The following is a 20479-nucleotide window of genomic DNA, read 5'->3' as shown; positions in this document are numbered from 1 at the left end:
GCTGACCATCTTTACTTCTTGCAAACCTACTTTGACAAACCTAACTAGAAACTTCCTTCATCCTGCTTTATTTTGGACAATATTTAATATCGCCAGATCTTATAAGATTTGCTGTGTTTCATGACCTTTGTCTAATTAACTACCTCCTTCCTTACCCAGCAGGTAAGTGATATGAGGGTGGTGGGGGCATGATCAGGCATCATTCAATTCTGTGTCCCCAGCACCAAATATAACAGGCATATCATAAACATGCTGAAGCAATTACTTTCTAAGCACTAACTTGTTATCTGAGTAACGCTCCTTCTAAGTTGGAGAACACTGATGCCATTCTATAAATACTGTTCTCAAAGCTCAAGTATCTTCTCATTCTCTCTCCCAGTTAAATCATCTGTTGCCGCCCAACGATGGTGGCGCACGCCTTTAATCCCAACACTTGGGAGGCAGAGGCACATGGATATCTGTGAGTTTGAGGCCAGCCTGGTCTAGAGTGAGTTTTAGGACAGCTAGGGCTTTTACACAGAGAAACGCTGTCTCAAAAAAATCGAAAGAAAAAAAGAAAGAGAGAGAGGGAGGGAGGGAGGGAGGGAGGGAGGAAGGAAGGAAGGAAGGAAGAAAGAAAGAAAGAAAGAAAGAAAGAAAGAAAGAAAGAAAGAAAGAAAGAAAGAAAGAAAGAAAGAAGTCATCTGTTGCCTATGAGACCAAGCGTACGCGGCCCATAGAGGCTGGACAGACGAGGGGGAAGCACTCACCATCTGGCAGCACCAGCTGTATCAACACAAGTCAGAAAGTCTTACTGGATGCTTGAGATTTACCAGGTCTAAAGAGGATGGACGCCTTTTCTGACATTGCCGTTTCTGCTTCTGCTCTTGACTGCTCTGATGGTTGGGAGCGGTTCTGGGACAGCTGGTAGAAAATCGTTTCTTCCCTCTGGCAGGAATCTGAGCCAGATCTACTACTTCCTTTTCCCCCAGTTTTCCTACTTCTCCTCCCTCCATCAATCCCTCCCTTTTTGTTTATTTTTTGAAATAGTATCTTGCTACACACACAGAGACACTTGTGTGTGTGTGTCTGTGTGTGTGTGTGTGTGTGTGTGTGTGTGTGTGTGTGTGTATTCCAACCAACCTTGAACTCATCCCCTTCTGTCTCTACTTCCCAAATGTTTGGATTTATATCCGCCAGGTCCAGCTCCAGCTCAGACATACCTCTTTAGAAGTGCACTCAGAAGGAAGGGAAATTCCAGAAGTACCAACAAAAATGTGGCATTATAATTTATGTGATTGAAAGTTTTAGCAAAGAAGAAATATCAAGTCCACAAACAGGTAGATATGAACATATGCCCTCAGTGTGTATATGTGTGTGTGTGTGTGTGTGTGTGTGTGAGAGAGAGAGAGAGAGAGAGAGAGAGAGAGAGACTTAGAGAGAGAGAGACTTAGAGAGAGAGAGACTTAGAGAGAGAGACTTAGACAGACTTTCCCCCATGGACCATCATCATTGGGGGGTGAGGCTTAGAACAGGAGAAGGTTTACATTCTCTGTGCCACACACCCTTTACACCCCTTCACAATCTCCAGTCTAAGTGGCTTTGGACATTTTAAGCAGTGGACCAAACAAAAACCTCTCCAAAAGTAATTCCTGCTCTATGAAATGAACACTTCCAACTATCTAAGACACATAAGGTGGGCGACTGGTTATCTGCAAGAAAGCACAGAAGGGCAGTGTTATAAAACTTACTCAACCAAATAACCCTGGCTTTTTTCTTCTTTGAGAGAAGAATTGAGTCTCTATAGCCATGCCGGCTTTAGTACTCCAGGTAATCTCCAGGGTCGCCTACCAAGTGCTGGGACTGGAGGCACAAACCATCCCTGGATGTACTCTGATCTAGAAAGCCAAACCCAACACCTCCACTGCAAACCTTTCTTCTGAGCTGCAGCAACAGCCCTCACACAAGCACACCCGCTAAGTTTCTCCTTTTCTAGATGACCGAGAGCACGTAGGAGAGAGTGTAACTGGAAGATGCCACACGTGAAGCACTGCACGCACCGCCTGGCACTCAGTAACATTCTTCCCAAGCAGTGAATAACAAGAGGATGGTGAGGATTTCTCTGAAAGGCCAGGGAGACCACAAAGCTCTTCCTGGCAATGCCATGTAAGCGAACAGAAAAGGGGAAACACTTCCCGGAGGAAAACAAAACAAAACGACCTTTATAATCAGCAAGCAAATGGCTCTCCAGGACGGCGCTGGCAATCATCAGAACACTGCAATTACGGCCACAGACTCACTCATAAATAGCCCTGCTGCTAAAGGAAAAAGTGTGCATAGATCCAAGCGGGAACTCATGAAGTCTGTAAAATATTAACAGCTTAATAAACATCAGCTCGCACTATCAACAAACACAGTGTTCAAGTCAACTAAAGAGTACCAACTAAATTAATACCAAGTTGAGTAAATGAAATGCCTTGGGGGGAAAAAAACGGCTCATGGGTGATTCACTTTTATGCGGGCCGCCCTATAAAAACATCTTCCACAGGAAGGGCAGGAAATTCCAGGCAGTGAAAGGGGGCAGCTATATGGAAACCATCACACTGCACACTTAGTTTTTTAATCTTTCTCAAGGCTTTGCTTTAAAGGAGCACATTGAGAGACTTGCTCCTTGAGAAACAGAAAAGCGAGCCTGCTAGCAGATCTGATCCTCCTATTCCATATCCACGCCAAGAGAGAGGAAGCTAGCCACAGTTAAATGCTGATAGATGAACCTGGCACTATTAAGTGAGGTGGGGCTTTCTGCCGGTGTGCACATCAAAGTCCTTCATTCTTTCAAGTTTTGTTTCTTTTATTAGCCTATACTCCTGTACAAAGCAACAGATTTCATTATGACATTTTCATACACAGATGTATTGTACCTTGATTGTATTCACCTCTTCCTTCTGCAGGCCAATGACAAGCAGGAGCTATAGTTTGGGGGGGAGGGGGAGGGAGACTAACAGTTTCCCCCTAAAACATCTGCTATAAATTAAAAACTTCATCTTACACCCAGAGTGCACAGACTTTAACATTAGCTGCTCCAATCAGGTCAGTCTCGCACAAACAGAGATGTGTGGCTATATATGTGCTTTAGAGCATGCTGTATTTTCAGTCCTGAGTTTCTCTTTTCCTCTAATAATCTAAACTTCCCGTCATTCTTTTTTCACTTTTCTTGTGTATGTGTGTGTGCGTGTGTGTGTGCGCACGCACACTGTGTGCATGCACACGTCATGTGTCATGGCTCACATGTGAACACCCAGGGATAACTTGCAGGAAAGACTTGGCTCTCTCCTTTCACCAGTGGTTCAATGGATGGAACTCAGGCTCTATGTAAGGTGTCCGCCTGCCTCTGCCTCCAAGTGCTGGGATTATAGGCATGCTCCACCACCACCTGGAAGCCCTGATCTTTTTTTCGCTCTTTTCTCTTATGATAAACTCTCAAATACCCAAGCAAACAACACAGATGAGCAAACTGAAGTATAAAACACCTGAGTTTCCAGACAAACCATCACCCACTAAGTGTGGGTGTTTGAGAAAGTTACCGAATCCTTGAAAATCTTACTTTGTTTAGCCATACAACAGGAACCCAGAAATGGACCTAAATACTTATAGAAATTATAACTAGCACGTATAATATGTCTAATATAGAAGACAGATCCAGAAATTCCCCACCAAATTTCTATCTTTTTTAAAAAATCATGTTTTCAAACACACATATCCAAACAATCCAAAGACTTTACTTTTGGTGAAACGTTTTACAATAGGTTGCTTCTGCAGGTGTCTTCAGGGTATCAGGGTAAATGTTATGGATGAAAAGGGGTGCTACAAAATGTTCTTTTAGAACTACAAACTTCTAAAGAAAACCAATTTTTAACAGGTTCAGCTAATGCTGGATACTAAACTAACTAGGCTTAAATAAATAATCAATGGCAGCCTTGCCATAGTTTGAAGACATTCAAATTGAGACTAACATGTTCCTATAAATCCACACTTAACTTACCCTAGACTCAAGAGCTGTGTACTGCTAGGGGTGGGGCTCAGTCATGCATGGGAGCTTCACATTCAGGAGGCTGAGGTTGGAGGGTTTTTTCCAATTCAAGGCCAGCGTGGGGTACATAACGAGTTCCAAGCCAACTAGAGCTATATATCAAGATTCTATCTCAAAAATGTGTGTCCTAAATAACAAACTGGGCACTAAAAAATGAGGGTCAATTTTAACACAGGGATGGGTTTTCTCCTCATTATAAATTCATAATTATACACTAAAAAGGAAAATTGAGTAGACTCATTTGTGGAGAGCAGAAAACAAAGTTTTAAAAATTTTAGTACTCGGGGCTCTAGAAACAGCTCAGCGGTTCAGAGCACTTGCAGAGACTTGGGTTCAGTTCCCAGCACCTCCACAGTGACTCACAAGCATCTGCAGTAACAGTGTCAGAAGACCCAACACCCTCTTCTGAGCTCCCCAGGTACCAGGCAGGCAGGCACGTCGTGCACATATAAACATCCAGGCAAAACATGCATACACATAAAATGAATAAATAAATATGTATCTTAATTTAAATTTAGCCCTCCAAGGTCAAAAAATTTAGGGAAAAGCTTACCAAGTACTATAAAGGAGCCGGGTGGTGGTGCATGCCTTTAACCCCAGCACTTGGGAGGCAGAAGCAAGAAGATTTCTGTGAGGTCGAGGCCACCCTGGGTTACAGAATGAGTTCTAGGCTGTTACAAAGAGAAACACTGTCTCAAAATTAAAAAAATAAAAATTTAAAAAAGAACTACAAAAGGATAGGACTGCCTTAGTAGTAGAGCACACTGCTGAGTGTGTGCAAGACCTTGGGTTAAAAACTACAAAAAGATCCCAGCACTTGGGAGGCAGAGGCAGGCGGATCTCTGTGAGTTCGAGACCAGCCTGGTCTACAGAGCTAGTTCCAGGACAGGCTCCAAAGCCACAGAGAAACCCTGTCTCGAAAAACAAAACAAAACAAAAAAAAAAACTACAAAAGAAATAACTCTTACAGAAGAGAGTGTGAAAGACATTAACTTCTATGAGCTAAACTGTTATGCAGCTTACGCTCAGTTATGATGCCAGGAGCCATGAGAATAACTTTTAGATAAGATGTATAGATAAATTTAAATATTTGGTTTTATGTGGCACTAAACAATCAGCAGGAGATGACATCCCTTAGATAAATCATGACCATTGTCAAAGCCAGTCCACAAGCAGGGGAAACAAAGAAACTAGAAATTCAGGCTGGGGTATCTTAGGGACTGGAAAAGAGCTGATGACATGGGCGTCATTGTTTCCTTCAGCAAAAATGAATCATCTCATTGGGGGATATCTTGGGCTTTCTTTCATTATTTATTTATTTATCGTTCTCTTACTGAGTACCATTTCAAGCAGAGGGGATACTAAGGGCAAGTTCCAAACACAAAATAAAGCCTAGTAAATCCAGAAATTAGCCTACCCTTTCTTTTCCATATTCTTGGCTCCTGTTTAGCAGGTCAATGAGCCTCTTTTCCCTGTAGATCCAGAGAGAACGAAGCAAAGCCCTTCAGCAGAAGGCTGGTAGAGTGAAGAAAACCCTTAATGGCCCATGCAGCAGTGTTAGGCTAGCACAAGGATGATCAATTGATCTCTTTCTTTGGACTGACAAGAAGATAAACATACACACAGTTAGCCCTCCAGGCATGGTCTCCGGGGAATTAAGCATCCCCTCCCCCCCCTTCCCTTCACACATCACATCAAATCTGGAAAGACAGCACCTAAATGCCGTGTGTGTGTGTGTGTGTGTGTGTGTGTGTGTGTGTGTGTGTGTGAGAACATTTCACTCCCTTTCGTGAAGTGGATGATTCAGTGGGCACCCATGAAAGCAGACAATACAACTACAGTCAAATCGATATTAGAAACTGACTCGGTCAAAGCGTGGAATTTCCTTTTCACACAGGTATCCAGGCTTTGCAAGCACGGCTTGCTTACTAGTAGCAGAGTCCATTATTAGTACGAAGTGTACCCACCTATCATGAAGACGGAAGCGCTCTGCTGCGTGCCCTCACAAGCCCAGATTGTTTGTAAAGGGCAGGAATGAAACATTCCATATGTTTTCTTTGTCAGTGGCAAGCCTATTGAAAGCCAGACCATACTAGTCTCCCTGCGGAGGGATTGGATTGGGCTATTCATGTGTAACCAGGCAAATGTCAAGATGGCAATGACAAAAACATCTCAAACTTTTTTTTTTTTTTTTGAAGAAAGCAACCCAGGGTAAGAAAATGCAAACTGTACTTGAACCACTTAGCCAGTTTAAACAGGTCGTGGGCACTGCAGCCACCGTTAGCTGCAGCTCTGGCTTATGAGTCATTTCAAAGCGGGACTTAATCAAAACGTCAGTTTTTAAATTTTCTGAAAAAAAAAAAAATCAAAAGCAAACAATAATGCCAGGGACAAGGACACAATTTAGCAGCCAAGTATGTGCTGAGTGCACACACAGTTTAAATCCCAGTGTCAAAAATGAATGAAAAAACTATACAGTATTTTAGAAATGACATATCTTTAAAAAGAATGTCATTTCTAAAATTACTTAAGAGAATAAGTGTATCTTTATCTACAAAGCAATACATATATGTATGTGTGTATATATATATGTATATATATGTATGTATGTGTGTGTATATATAGAGAGAGAGAGCCAGTAACCAGTAAAAAAAAAAAAAAAAAAAAAAAAAAAAACTTTTCAAAATACTTCTTAGAAAAAGTTCTAGCATCTGAATATTTCTAGAAACACAGTTGACAGAAAGGAATAAGACTGTGGCTAAAATGTGAATTCTGAGTTACTCTTAGCCATCCCAAACATTAAGTGACCAAACGAATCAGTTGAGAGAATTCCTGGAGGTGAGTTTACTCAGTGAAAATCCTCACTGTTGCAAAGTCTGGTTCTATAGAGCAAGGTCACACGCTGTTTGCAGAAAGACACTTTGTTTCTCTATTGAGACAGCACCCTGCTATTTGATCACCTGTGTCAGGAGAGCAGCATCAAGTCCCAGAGATCAAGGTTAAAAAGTCCTATTTCCTCTGGGTTCCCTCCTCCCCACCATCACAGACCTTCCTGTTAGAAGGTAAGCAACCTTACCTGTAAGACAGCAACATCATTATAAAACACACCTACTAATGTTTCTTCACTGGGATATTCTTAGAAACGTGGTGGTTAAGCAGACTTTTCCACCAGCCCAGTGGCTCACCTATAAAATCTAGAACCAGCTTTCTGACTGATACCCACCCAAAGAGCCAAAGGAGAAGGATACAGAATCTTAAATCACAAACTAATGGTACACATGTGCAGCTACCTATTAACTCCTCCAAAGAAATGACAATACATGGGGTCCTCATTCTGTGTCAAAGAGACCAAGATAAAGTAAAGACCAAGTAAAGCCTGGAAGTAAGGCAACCTCCCTCTTTTTCCAGATGGGAAGTCTGAAGCCCCAAGTGATGAACTGACTTGCTTGACCTCTTGATCCCTTTGCAACCCAAAAACTTAAAACACGAAAGTCATTTCGGAAAGTCGTTCATGACAGCATGCCTAGCAAAGACGACTGGAACCCTACAGTGACAAAAAAGGCAGATGATGGTGGCACGCCCTTAATCCCAGCACTCAGGAAGCAGAGGCAGGAGGATCTCTGTGAGTTCGAGGCCAGCCTGGTCTACAACAGCTAGTTCCAGGACAGGCTCCAAAGCTATAGAGAACCCAGCTTCGAAACCCACCCCCTATAAAAGGCAGATGATATGACCATGGACCATGACCAAGGAGAACTGAAAACCAACAAGATAAATGTTCTTTTTAAGAAAAATACTAGAGCCAAGTATGTTGGCACATACCTTTGGTCCAAGCATTTGAAAAACAGAGGCAGACAAACCTCTGTGAGGTCAAGGTCAGCCTGTTGCACACACTGATTTCTAGGCCAGCCAGGGCTAGTTAGATGAGAGCTACAGAAGAGCCCATCTCAAAAAGAAAAAGGAAAAAGAAAAAAGGAAAAGGAAATATTGGGGATTGAGGAGATGGTTCAATGGATAAAGCACTCGTACTGCAAACATGAAACACAAGGCAGAAACAGGGGAACCCCTAGAAGCTCACAGGTCAAGTAGCCTGATATACAAGGCAGAAACAGGGGAACCCCTAGAAGCTCACAGGTCAAGTAGCCTGATATACAAGGCAGAAAACAGGAAATCCTATTTTAAACGAGGTAGAAGGCAAGAACAACACCTAAGGTTGTTTTCTACCGGCACACACATGCTGTGGCACATCTGTGCTTTCACACATGCACATACATACACATCACACACACAGAGAAATTAAAATTAGGAAAAATTTTTCAAAATAGGTCAGCAGAAGTATCGGAGAAAAGATAAAAACTGGGTTTATGCTAGGCTGCTAAATGTCAGTGAATGCCAAATGTGTCCTAGTAAAACCATGGTACCATGCCGGGCAGTGGTGGTACATGCCTTTATTTAATCCCAGCACTCGGGAGGCAGACGCATGTGGATCTCTGTGAGTTCGAGGCCAGCCTGTTTACAAGAGACAGTTCCAGGACAGGCTTCAAAAACTACAGAGAAACCCTGCCTCAAAAATAAATAAACAAACAAACAAACAAACAAACTATGGTACCAAAATATGTTAAATATACCTAATTCATTTAATATCTGCTTCCTGTGAATCAAACCCACACTGTACCAAGAAGTCTGTGAACATTTCCACTATATGAGGTAAGAGAGCTCAATGAAGAGCCAAAGAACAACTGTGACACTTAGAAAATACAAATACTGCCGGGCAGTGGTGGCGCACACTTGGGAGGCAGAGGCAGGCAGATCTCTGTGAGTTCGAGACCAGCCTGGTCTATAGAGCTAATTCCAGGACAGGCTCCAAAACCACAGAGAAACCCTGTCTCGAAAAATAAAAAATAAAAAAAAAAGAAAATACAAATACTAAATACGACCAGCAAGTCAAACAAAAGGCTGAAGAGCACAGGACAATAACCTCAAGTCCAGAGCTGGCACTACTTGTTTTTCCTCTCCCCCAACTACGGAATAGATGCTGACACACTAGGAGATGCTTGCCGAGGTATACCTGTTTCTGGAGATGCTGCCCTCTCCTTCTGTGGAGAATTCTCCTGCACACATGGGGAGGGGGGATGTTAATCTAGAAGCTAAGAGTAACTATGTGCTTCCATGCTCCTGAAAGTCGGTGGTGGGTCAAGCCTTCAGGAGGTATATACTTTATTCAAAGCTTTTGCTCACACAGAGTACCCCTAAGAGAACCAGCAAAAACACAGAAATTTATCATTGTCATGGATCAACCCCTCGAGTTTCACAGAAGAGACTGCCAACGTGAAAGCACAGCTCCTACTCGGCTCCTTCAAAACCAAAATCCTGAAGAGAGCGAGGTTGTTGAAATTCATCCCCCTTAGCTTAGAAACAACTCTAATCTACTTGCTTGGGGGCAGTCTAGATGTCAACTCTTGTACTAAATTATTCTGTGTTCTATGCCGATTACTATACCATGAAATCTAATGTACAGGGAGATTGGAAAAGTTAGACTTGAATCAGTTTTAGGCACATCTCTTAACCATGCCTAGAACCACTACAAAGTAAGGGAGCCAAATGTTTGTCGAACTTCAGTCCATTTTCTGGAGAGGGAAAATGTCCCTAAATAGAGCTTTGAAAACACAGGGGTGTGAACATACCTGGCAATTTTTCTAAGGATTCTAAATTATGATTTAAATAATGTATCAAAAATACTTTGTAGCCGGGCGGTGGTGGCACACGCCTTTAATCCCAGCACACGGGAGGCAGAGGCAGGCGGATCTCTGTGAGTTCGAGACCAGCCTGGTCTACAGAGCTAGTTCCAGGACAGGCTCCAAAGCCACAGAGAAACCCTGTCTCGAAAAAACAAACAAACAAACAACAAAAAAAAAAAACTTTGTAGTCAGAGCATAATGTGATTTCATTCTTTCAATGGTCAATATTAAAAACAAAACAAAAAACATACATTATTCTTTTAATATAAAACAAAATCACTCCGAAGGCTGGAGGAAGAGGATCACAAGTTCAAGAGTTCAAGGCCAACTTCAGCTACACTGTAAGATCTTAACTTTGTCTCAAAAAATAAAGAAACAAACAAATTAGGGAAAACAAACCAGCTAAGAGAGCTCACACCACAGCCCTTTGCTTATCTTGATTCAGAATATGTAAATATGAATTTCATATGAAGGATGGAGCGTCACTGAGTATCTTGCCATCTATTAAATTTGCATCTTCTACATGTCTCATTACTAGCAGACACAACACCAGCTCGGAAGCTAACCATACACACAGCTGCCTCTTAAAATATCTTTGGCCAGCCTTCCCTTAGGAGATATTTTCATACTGTATGGCACAATATGCTACCACAGGTGCATGATTCAGGGTTTGGTTTGTCCATAAGACCTTTCAATACAAAAAGTTAAGAAATGCATGTAGGCGTATACTTAACATTTAAACATTCATTTCTTGGGCCCAGACTGGTAAAAGAGCACTTCCCAAACCTTAACCACTTGCACCTAAAGAGTTACATAACAGTAAATGAATAAACAAACAAATAAGGTACTTGATCCCAAATATGGTGATTTAGGGGGACCTAGCGGTTGTGCCTTTCTGACAACTAAAAAATACCTTAATGTAAAGACATGTTTTACAAACTTAAACAATCCAAACATTGGAAAGTTTAATTGCCAAACCATGGCACACAATAGTTTAGCACTTTTAAGAATCTTGCAAGATAAGACCTGGCCCCCAAAGCTTAGTAACGTGTTTGTCTCTGAATGAACACAGTGCATTCTGCACAAAAGTATACAGTACTACTCAAAAGAGGTATTTGATCTTGCTACAGTCTTTAGGAAGTTGAAACACCATTAAACAACTACAAACTATAAAATCACAGTCTCTTTCCCTCTACGATCAGTTTTTAACTCAGTTTAGGAACCCACTCACTTTCAAACAACAGACTGATAGCTGACATGCAGTTTGACCATCAGGTGCTTAAAGATACAAAAGAAATGTCAAGAAGGCAGACAAATTAGCCACTGTGTAAGAGTACTGATTGATTGCATGCCCTAGACATTTCTTCTTCACTGGCAGTATTTAAAATTGGAGTATTTTATCACCTTCAGTCAAGCTATTACAAAAACTATACTTCACTAAGCAGAAGTAGCCAAAAAATTAAATAATAATAATAACCAAACGAACCAAAAAAAAACTTTCTTTTCTATTTATTGAAAACAAACTTTGATACTGCCAAACATGGGCCATCCGTGACTTCTGAGGAACACCCTGTATAATATACTTATAAACCTAAAACTTTTAACACCTGCTTTTACAGAAGGAAAGAGCAACGATGTCCATCACTAATACAGATGTGGGCTTATTCAAACTTTTCAAAGTTGAAGGCATATTTGGTGGGATTTACCTTTTAAGCTATTATATTAACAACCCAATAAAGTATTTTTGTTGACATGAATTGGTTCCCAGGTACAGGAACCATTGCTGGGGCTTTTCAATAACTGCACTACATGCTGATGGAGACAAAAGTAAGAGTTGGCCTCAGATTCTAGGATTCACCAAATGATCCTTCCAATTTTATGTTCTACACACACACACACACACACACACACACACACACACACACACACGCACGCGCGCACACACACACACACGCACGCACACAAGTAGAATAAGCTCAATCAAGGAGACCAGAAGCTAAAATCCAAACTGGCAGGCTGTCAGTACTTTCTACCATTCTAAAGACGACTAAAATACAAATCTGAGAGACAGACTGACAAAGGCAGAGGCCAAGAAAATGCCTAAACTTGCCTGGATCCACCTACAAAGACAGATCTTTGATCTCTCCTGAGAGATTAAGCTGTCAAATGTTACGTTACAATCCCAAAGCTAAGAGCCAAGTCCTCGGACAGTAAATACCTGTGACAGCAGAACTGGCACAGCCGCCAGCGAAGCTGCAAATCGTGAACTCGTATTGGTTACAGCAAGTCTTAAAGAAGTACAGAAAAAGTAAATCCCTGGTATAAATTCTCAGCACTGTCCAGGCCACAGCTAACACATCCCTGCTTGGGGAGACATGGATGCCCTCTTCCATGGAAGTACTCCAGTCTAATCTACTGGGTAGGTGACTGGCTTGAGAAATGTATAAAAATTAAAATTCGGAGCTAATGGGTATCGCTTTGTGGTAGAGTGCTTACCTAGCATATGCAAGGCCCTAAAGCCCCCAGTTCACTGAAAATTATATACAATAAATAGAAAGAAAAGTCTTGTCAGTAAGAGTTGTTGCTGTCTCCGTTTGTCCAGACAGTAGAAATTAGGGCCCTCGAGGGGTAGGCACATGACTCACTCAAGGTCACTCCAGTGAATTATTGACAGATCTGGAACCTAGCTCCTCGTGTTTCTCACAGAATGCTCTTTTCTCTGGGGTAGTTCACTAGTTTGTAAAACAGAGGATCCAAACTGAAAGATGTTCCTGTATTGACCTTGCCTTGCGCATAAAAAGAACACATCTCTTAACAGTGAAATTTGCAGAGAATTAGGAAATCTAAAAAGATGTCAAATTTTACTACTAATAGAGTATTAACATCTGATACTGATTACTGATTAGGCCTGTGATGGCGTACAGAGTAGATATTGGAAGTTAGGAAAAGAAAATACTTCCAACTGCTATCTGTAAAGGAAGCTGTGTGGTATACTGAAGAACACGCACCTTGGAGAAAACTCTGAAATGATACCAATGAAAGGAGAAGAAAAAGCAAATGGCTCTTTAATAAGAACTTCAAAGCCCTCAGGTAACCGTCAGTTCCATAAGAAAGGCTCGATAAAGCTGCCCAGGTACAGACCATGCTCGCTGTAAAGGTTTGAGCTATGACTAATTACATTGAAGGGAGGACATTGAGCAACTTTCTGTACAGTGTCCAAATTAGTGGAACAGAGGGATTTTCGTTTCCAAGTGTTAAGCCATACACACAGGAAACAATCAGGGCCATTCTAGCCTAGCAGAGCGCCTTGCTACTCATGAATTCTGCAACAAGTCTCCATGGCAAGTTTCCTCACACACACTTCTAAACACAGACAAGAACTCCTCCAAGTGAGGGGTAATCAAAAGGCTTCTGCAGCTTCAACTGGAAGAATGTTCCCCTGCTCCTGAGATCTTTGCAGGAGGTCATCCTATGGCCACAGCGCCATCCTCAAGCCGAGTAAGAATTACATAAAATCAGCAACGTTGGACAAGAGAATAAGCAGCTGAGATCTAGGTAATCTAGGGAATACAGTTTCTTTATTTTTTTCAGATAAGGAAATTGTCACACACTCAAAACGGTTGTGGAATGACTTGCCCAAGGCCACACAATTACTCAGAGGTGAGCTAAGTGGTGATCAAAGGCTCGGATCCACTCTCTTTCAGGAAGCCAAAAATACTGACTTTATCGGCTTAAAGTTAGGAATAATTTGGATATAAAAATGTGTGTCCCAAATCTATAGTTTTCAAACTTTGCTGCAGAAACACAGGGTCCAGAAAACACACACTGAAAACTCCCCTCCACACCATCAATGCCACTTCATTCCTCTCCCCAAGCCTGGAATGTGGGTGATTAACCTGGACTTTTTCCGCCACACTTGGAGGGATAACCTTGAACCCTTTCATAAAATAAAACGGAATTTGAGTATTAGTAAGATTATTTAACTGCGATAGGCCCACATACATTGTGGTATAGGATTCAAAATAGTTGTTCAGAAATACAATCACTAAAAATGGTATCAAGGATTCTGGGGATTTCATCTGGTTCTGTGCCCCAAGTCTTATAAAATAGCCTTCAGCAGGAAATAGTTTGACAGAACAAGTTTAAACCAACCTAAAGTAGGAACAGCGGGTATGTAATCTCTGGGGCCTTCTGAGTTCTGGACAAAAGGCTAAATGCAGAGAAGTCCAAGTTAGTCAAACTCCCATGGGATTGGTGTCTGGATTCGAAACGCTTTAATGTGGCCCTGTGTGCTCATTTATTCACTCCAGAATCTTTAAGTTCCTCCTGTGCACCAGACTCTGTGGACTAAGCCAAATAAAATCCCCGTTCTCTGATGGTCCTGTGGTCTCCAAGGTGAGCTGTGCACCCACCTGAGGAGTTGGAGTCACTTGACAGGCCATTGAGGAATAAGCAAGAACCCTGAGAACTACAGTCGCCATCTTAAGGCTTCTGTTTTTCTGTTTGTAATTTCACAAATGACAAGACTCAGAAATTAGGAATATGTAAACAATGGCATAGAGACTGTAGACCTAGTCTCTTAGTGTACACTGTCCATGGAAGCGGCATGGAATGGAAGCCCTGGACTATCCTAAGTTATCCTGTGAGAGCCAACAGAGTACAGAGCTTAGGCATCAAGCCCTAACTCTGCAGAGGCAGCTGGTTTCCTCACGTGTTAAAAGCAAATACACTGTCCTTCAAAACCCTTTAAGATAGAGTGGTTTTATATATACATTATATATAAATATGTGTGTGTGTGTGTACTGAGGGTGAAGCAGAGGGACTGGGGAAAATGAGTTCTCAGCATGTGTAATCACTCTACCAATTGACCATGTTTGACCACGGCAGAGAACATTGAGAAACAATGTTATCTGTCCACACCACAAGCTATGCACAGTTACTCCCTAGGGCTCCACATTAGATAAGGTGTTTCCTTGTCTCCAGTGAAATCTCCAGGTTGTACGTTGCTCTCTAGAAGAGCATGTTCCCAGAGAACATGACATTACTCTCTGGTTTTAGGTATTGTGGTAAAACAGGCCCTTTTTCTTATGGGACAAATCTTGTTAATGTTTGGGGAATGTACTAAACAAAGTCTTTACAAACCAGTTAAAGAGTGAAATCCTAGTTTTTAGCAAATGTTATTATATATAAAGCTTTCTAAATGGTTCAGGTAGAGTCACCTCTCTTTCTGCCTGAATTCTCTTAAAGTTTCAAAAGGGTTTGAGAAAGTAAAAACCTACCGCCTCTACCACTTCCCAACCCTGCTCAAATTTTGCCACTTAATATAGCCTTGTGAGCAAAACGCTGCGTGCTTCAAACTGAACTCTTTTGGTGAAAGGTTAAATATCATTGTGAAAGGAAAGGTCTTTCGATGCATAAGTAACACCCGAGACTGAGACAAAAACAAAGACTAGGGTGAAATACTCCCCCTTTGCAAAGCCACAGGCCTCAATTCTCATTATCCCCAACCTACAGGGCCAGCGAATACCTTGTCACCACCCACCTGGAAATACAGCAATGTCCTGGCTTGCCTGAAAGGGAGTTTTCCCTTCACAAGATCTGTTATTGCTTTAAAGCTGTGTCTATGAGGTCTTTTTTGGTAGCTCGTAGGGAAAAAGGAAGTTTCCTTTGCCCGAGGGCCTCTTGGCCCCTTCCTTTCCAACAGTTCTTCCCCTGCTCCTGATTTAATCGTGCCACACAACACGACAGGAGGAGGATGGAAGAGGCACACAAGCTCCCCTTCGCTCAATTCCCCCATTCTTTTTCTATTGCTGGCATTTGCCACCACCACCTCCAATACCTAGTTCAGATTCCTCCTTTTTCCAGATGTTGAAATCGCTCAGGGTCTCTGAGGAACCTGGGGGTCAGAACCATTTGTGTGACTCTTCCTGACCTCAGGCAGCTCGATGAAAGGCTCTACTGGTGAAGACACAGGCAGAAAAGGGTAGCCCACCTCTCCCAACATTCTCTAGCTTAGGTCAGCATTCCTTCTTTAAAACGCTTTATGTAGTAAGAGTATTCCCGCCGAGAAAAAGCTGAATCTCCCCTCCTCCCTTGTGCCCGGCGTGTGGTAGTGAGTCCCGAGTGGATCTGGGCTAGGGTGCCACACTGCACAGGCAGGATAGGGCTAAACTGGATAGCGATTCACCTTCTAAGGTACAGGTGTTTCTTCTCTCCGCCTGTGGGAACCCTAGGGGGATCCAGGTGCTTCCCCATGGAACGTGCCTCGCTGGCAAAGGCAGGCCAAGTTCTAGGCGCCCTCATCCGTGGCCAAAGTTTTGCCAGCCGAATAGGGGGCCGCATGGGGGAAGAGGTCGCGTGAAAGGCTGCCAAGGACAAGCGTTTCCAGCCTCCTCCCTCTTTCTTGGCCCTAAATATATTTTTGAGAAGGGGATGGGGGTGTGATTGCGCCCAAAAAGTCTGGGAAAGAGAAAGCTCCTCGAGGCTCAGATCCGGACTGGCCAAGTCTGAAAAGGCCACCGTTCGGGAAAGGGTGCCAATGCCCCCGCACACACCCACAGGTGATCCGTGCACCCTGGACCCTAGAGCACTGGGGGTTGGGAGGCTGGGGTCTAGCCCTGACTCCGCCCCGCTGCGCCCCGCGAGTCCCCCAGCCCGTAGCCCGGTCTCCCGCACTCACAGCGCTTGGGTGAAGGCGCTGAGCCCCTCCGGCACGGCCGTCAGCCCCTTCCCGGAGCAGTCCACCCGACGGTCGCCGTCGCAGCTGCAGGGCGCAGCGCAAAGAGGCGGCGCCGCGCCGCTGGGCCCGGCCGAGCCGAGCAGCCCGAGGGCGAGGAAGCAGAGCAGCCTCAGCGGGCCCGGCATTGCTGCGGCCGCCGCCCGCGCCCGCCTCTCCCGCGGCGCCTCTCGCTCGGCTCGCCTCGGCTGCCCTCCGCCGTCCCCCGGGGCAGCCGGCCTGCCGGGCTCGGGGCCCCGGCACCGTCTCTTGGCGGTCCGCGTGCGCTCGCTCCCTTCAGCAGTCCGCCGCCGCAGCGCAAGGACGCGGCGCTCCGCAGTTGCTCCCTTCCCGCTGCTCCATGGACGCGCACGGGCAGCCCCGCGGCTCGGTGGCTCAGGCCAGCCGGCCCGGCCCAGAGCAGCTGCCGGGGCCGCGCGCTGCCATCGCCGCCGCCGCCGCCGTCTCCTGTCCCGGGCCTCCTCCAGACGCACGGCTCCTCAAGGTTGCGGAGCGCAGCCTCCAGCCATGCCGGCCCCAGCCCCAGCCCCAGCCCCCGCCCCGGCTCTCACAAACACTCCGGCTGTCCGCGATCTCCCCGCCGCGGCTCCCGCTCTGTGCGTCCTTTTCCCTTCTAGGGTTGCACGCTCGCCTCCGGAGCCCCCGGCCGCCGGGTTATGCAAATCACTTAGGTACATGCAAAACTAACCCTGCTCCCGGAGCGCCATTGGTCAGGGGACGTCTCGAGCTTATTACTATGCAGACAGGGGAGTCACTATTGGTCAAGAGTAGAGGGGCGTGTTTCTCTGGAGTGAGTGACAAGGTAGTGCTGGTGTTGGTGCTGCTGCTGCTGCTGCTGGTGTGGTGGTGGTGGTTGGTGGTGGAGGTTCAAGTGAAAAACCCTGACTAGGCTTGTGTCTGCGTTTCAGGTTGTGGATTGAAGGTAGACGTCTCGGAAGACGAGGAGTCGGCTGGTTCCCTCCCCCACCCAGTCTTTTTCTTCCCTCGGCAGAAATTGGATCTCCTAAATTGGATGATCTGAAAAGTAAAACTCTGCCTCCAGCTTTCAGTCGTTTCAAATGACTCTCCGCTGCTCCTAAGGGCAAGGGCATTAGAGCTTTGCAAACAGGGGAAAGAAAAGAGCGAGCCAGATTTCGAAGAGGAGGGAGGGAACATTTCTTTCTCTCTGACCCAAATTTCTGAGTTTCAGCGGTGCACCAAATTAAACAGTGTATCCCCTCCTGGATCTCACTTCGCCTCTGAGATCTTAGTACCCGTTTTCATTCACACTTGGGAGCTAAATCGGCGGTTAATCATCCATGACACAAATCAGACTTCTTCCTCCCTTTATAACCCTAAAACACAAGGATTTCGAAGAGTTCTAGACGGTGGCGATTCCGAGCTCTGGAACAGAACGCTCAAGTGTCAATTGACTGCCCTCGAGACACTAAAGACAACTTGTGTGCTTACTTACTATCAGCATTCCTTCCTTTTTCTGGGTTTTTGTGTCCCTTATGGCCTAATACCCCCATAATCATTATACGAAAAATGCAGCTTTGTCAGTGGGTCCTTTCTCCCTTTCTGCTATGCCTTTGGGTTGTTTTACTCTATATCATAGACGCTATTAATTAATTTTCAAAGTTATAGCAAGGAGAGTATTAAAATACCTGTATGGTATAGAGTTAACTAGACATCTCAGGCAAATAAAAAAAGAAAATATAAATAAATTAATGAAGACCTAGACAATATCTTAAATGAAAACAATTCCACCATCTTTGGATCCAATAACATAGGGTAAATAATAATAATAGTAATAATAATAGTAATAAAGCCAGGTTGGATCCATAGACTATAAACTTATGCTAGTGAATCAGTAAATACAAATAAGTTTTAAAAATGATTATTTTCTCACTACAGCATTGAAAAAGGACTTTTAAAAAAAGACAAGTGGTCTCCTGGTTTTATTGACAAGGGCATCAGAACCTCTCAGGTGTCATGAAATGCCCTTGGCCTAAGATCATCACAGACCAACTCCCAGCTCCTGAATCCTGCCTGGTCCGGTTTTCAGAAACCTCCAACTTGTTTTTTGGTTTTGGTTTTTTCCTTTCTGTTATTTCCAGCAGCTTTCATGAGTGAACAAAGTAAAAAAAAAATAATGTAGTTAGTTTTAATTGGTACTTTGAAGTCATCTCTTTCTTTAAAAAAAAGCTGAAAGGTGACACAATTTCTCCTCCTAAGGTACACTTTCTGCTGTATTAAAATAACTATAGATTTTATGGTTGCTTTCATTTCTAAGGAGTATTTATGTGGATGGGGTCCTGCTATGTAACCCAGACTGACTTCGGTTCACCATGCCTCTGCTTCATGGGTGGTGGAATAAGAGTATGATAATACTATTATTAATATAATTAACTATTATACTATATTTATGACTTTAACATGTATTATATTATGTAGCATGATTAATATAAATATAATAATAGTATTGCAGACTCATTTCCATGTTCTGCCTCTGTCGCTCTGTCTGTCTGTCTGGTCTGTCTGTCTCTTTCTCTGAAGAGGTTTTTCCCAGTGACTGGAGAGATGGCCAGTACTAAGAGCACTTGTTTTTGCAGAAGACAGGAGTTCTGTTCCCAGAACCCACATGGTGGTTCACAACTGCCAGTGACTCAACGTCCAGGGAATCTGACATTCTCCAGGCCTCCATGAGCACCAGCATGCATGTGTATGTGGAGCACACATGGGCATGAGCATCGGCATGCATGTGTATGTGGTACATAGTATACATGCAGACAAAAACACATACACATCAAATAAAAATAAAGTGTTTTCCAAATTTCAATAGTCATAAGAAGCACATGCACAGAATAATTTCGTGTGCCTGGGCAGGGGCTAGACTGGCCTTCTAAAGGTCACGAAATGAAAACGACACGGGTGGTTCATGACTACCTTCAAGAACTTTGTTTGCTATGGTTGGCAACCTAGGTGAAATAGAGATTCAGAATTTTGAAAAGGGAGAGGTAGAGATTTTATTAAGGAATAAATTTTTATTGTTTATAAAGTGAGGAAAATAAATTGTAAAAAAAAAAAAAAAAAACTTCATGTTTGCAGCTTAGCCAAAAAGACAAAGATCACAAAGGTCTTTGGCAGTAAAGTGAAAAAAAAATCTATTAAGAGGTTCATATCATATCCCACAGACTGGAGAGATGGCTCAGCAGTTAAGAGCCCTGGCTGCTCTTCCAGAAGTCCTGAGTTCAATTCCCAGCAATCACATGGTGATTCACAACCATCCACAGTGGGATCCGATGCCCTCTCCTGGCATAAAGGTGTACATGCAGATAGAGCACTCATACATAGAATAAATAAATCTTTAAAAAATTCCTCTCCCTATTTTATTACATTATGTGAGCTTTGCTAAGAATAAATCGATCTTTTAGTTCTCACCTTTTGGACAGGTATCCTGCTAGAGCATAAAAGCAAAATGAACTAAAGAAACACAAACTTCAGTGCACTGTCCCAAATAACTAGAGAAAAATGTTCAACTTTTACCTAAGTAAGCTACAGGCACCAGGAAGATATTGGTAACCCAAGTACACGTTTGGTGCAAGCAAAAGAATCATCTCATCAGTCTCTGCTGAAGACGCGGTCTTTTCCTGTGGCCACAGATGGCTACATTTGTAGCACCCACAGGTGAGGTAGGGGCTGCAGCCTGGGACGTGGCTATGATAATATACACTGTAATTAGACACCTAGAGAAGCTGAAGCTGGAGAGTCATAAAGTCAAACCCAGCTTGGGCTTCACAGGGAAACGGTCTTTAAAGGAAATTAAAAAAAAAAAAAAGTGTGACCTGGTCGCTGAACCCTGAGGACACTTTGTGGGGTTCTGGGGGTGAAAGAGCAGCCCATCTGGTGATACTTACCCAGTGCAAAGGGCACAGGATGGACTGGGAGACAAGTTGG

At 43.6% G+C, this 20479-nt stretch overlaps 1 protein-coding gene across 2 annotated transcripts in view; it reads right to left on the bottom strand.

Annotated features, from left to right (window-relative positions):
• Lgr4 (leucine rich repeat containing G protein-coupled receptor 4) overlaps positions 1-17079 on the bottom strand; it is a 102278-nt gene extending 85199 nt beyond the window's left edge. The window contains exon 1 of one of the 2 annotated variants that reach the window (XM_050125365.1): positions 16484-17079. In XM_050125365.1, the coding sequence (XP_049981322.1) occupies positions 16484-16668 (185 nt within the window). In that variant the 5' untranslated portion in view covers positions 16669-17079. The remainder of the gene's footprint in view (positions 1-16483) is intronic. The other variant, XM_050125366.1, reaches the window with a different exon arrangement.
• Positions 17080-20479: the final 3400 nt, after the last annotated feature.

This window comes from Alexandromys fortis, unplaced genomic scaffold, assembly GCF_014885135.2.
Source record: "Alexandromys fortis isolate MF-2015 unplaced genomic scaffold, M_Fortis_MF-2015_v1.1 scaffold_229, whole genome shotgun sequence".
Classification (NCBI taxonomy): Eukaryota; Metazoa; Chordata; class Mammalia; order Rodentia; family Cricetidae; genus Alexandromys; species Alexandromys fortis.
Note: the sequence above shows the minus strand (reverse complement) of the source record. Positions and strands in the feature narration are given on the sequence as shown.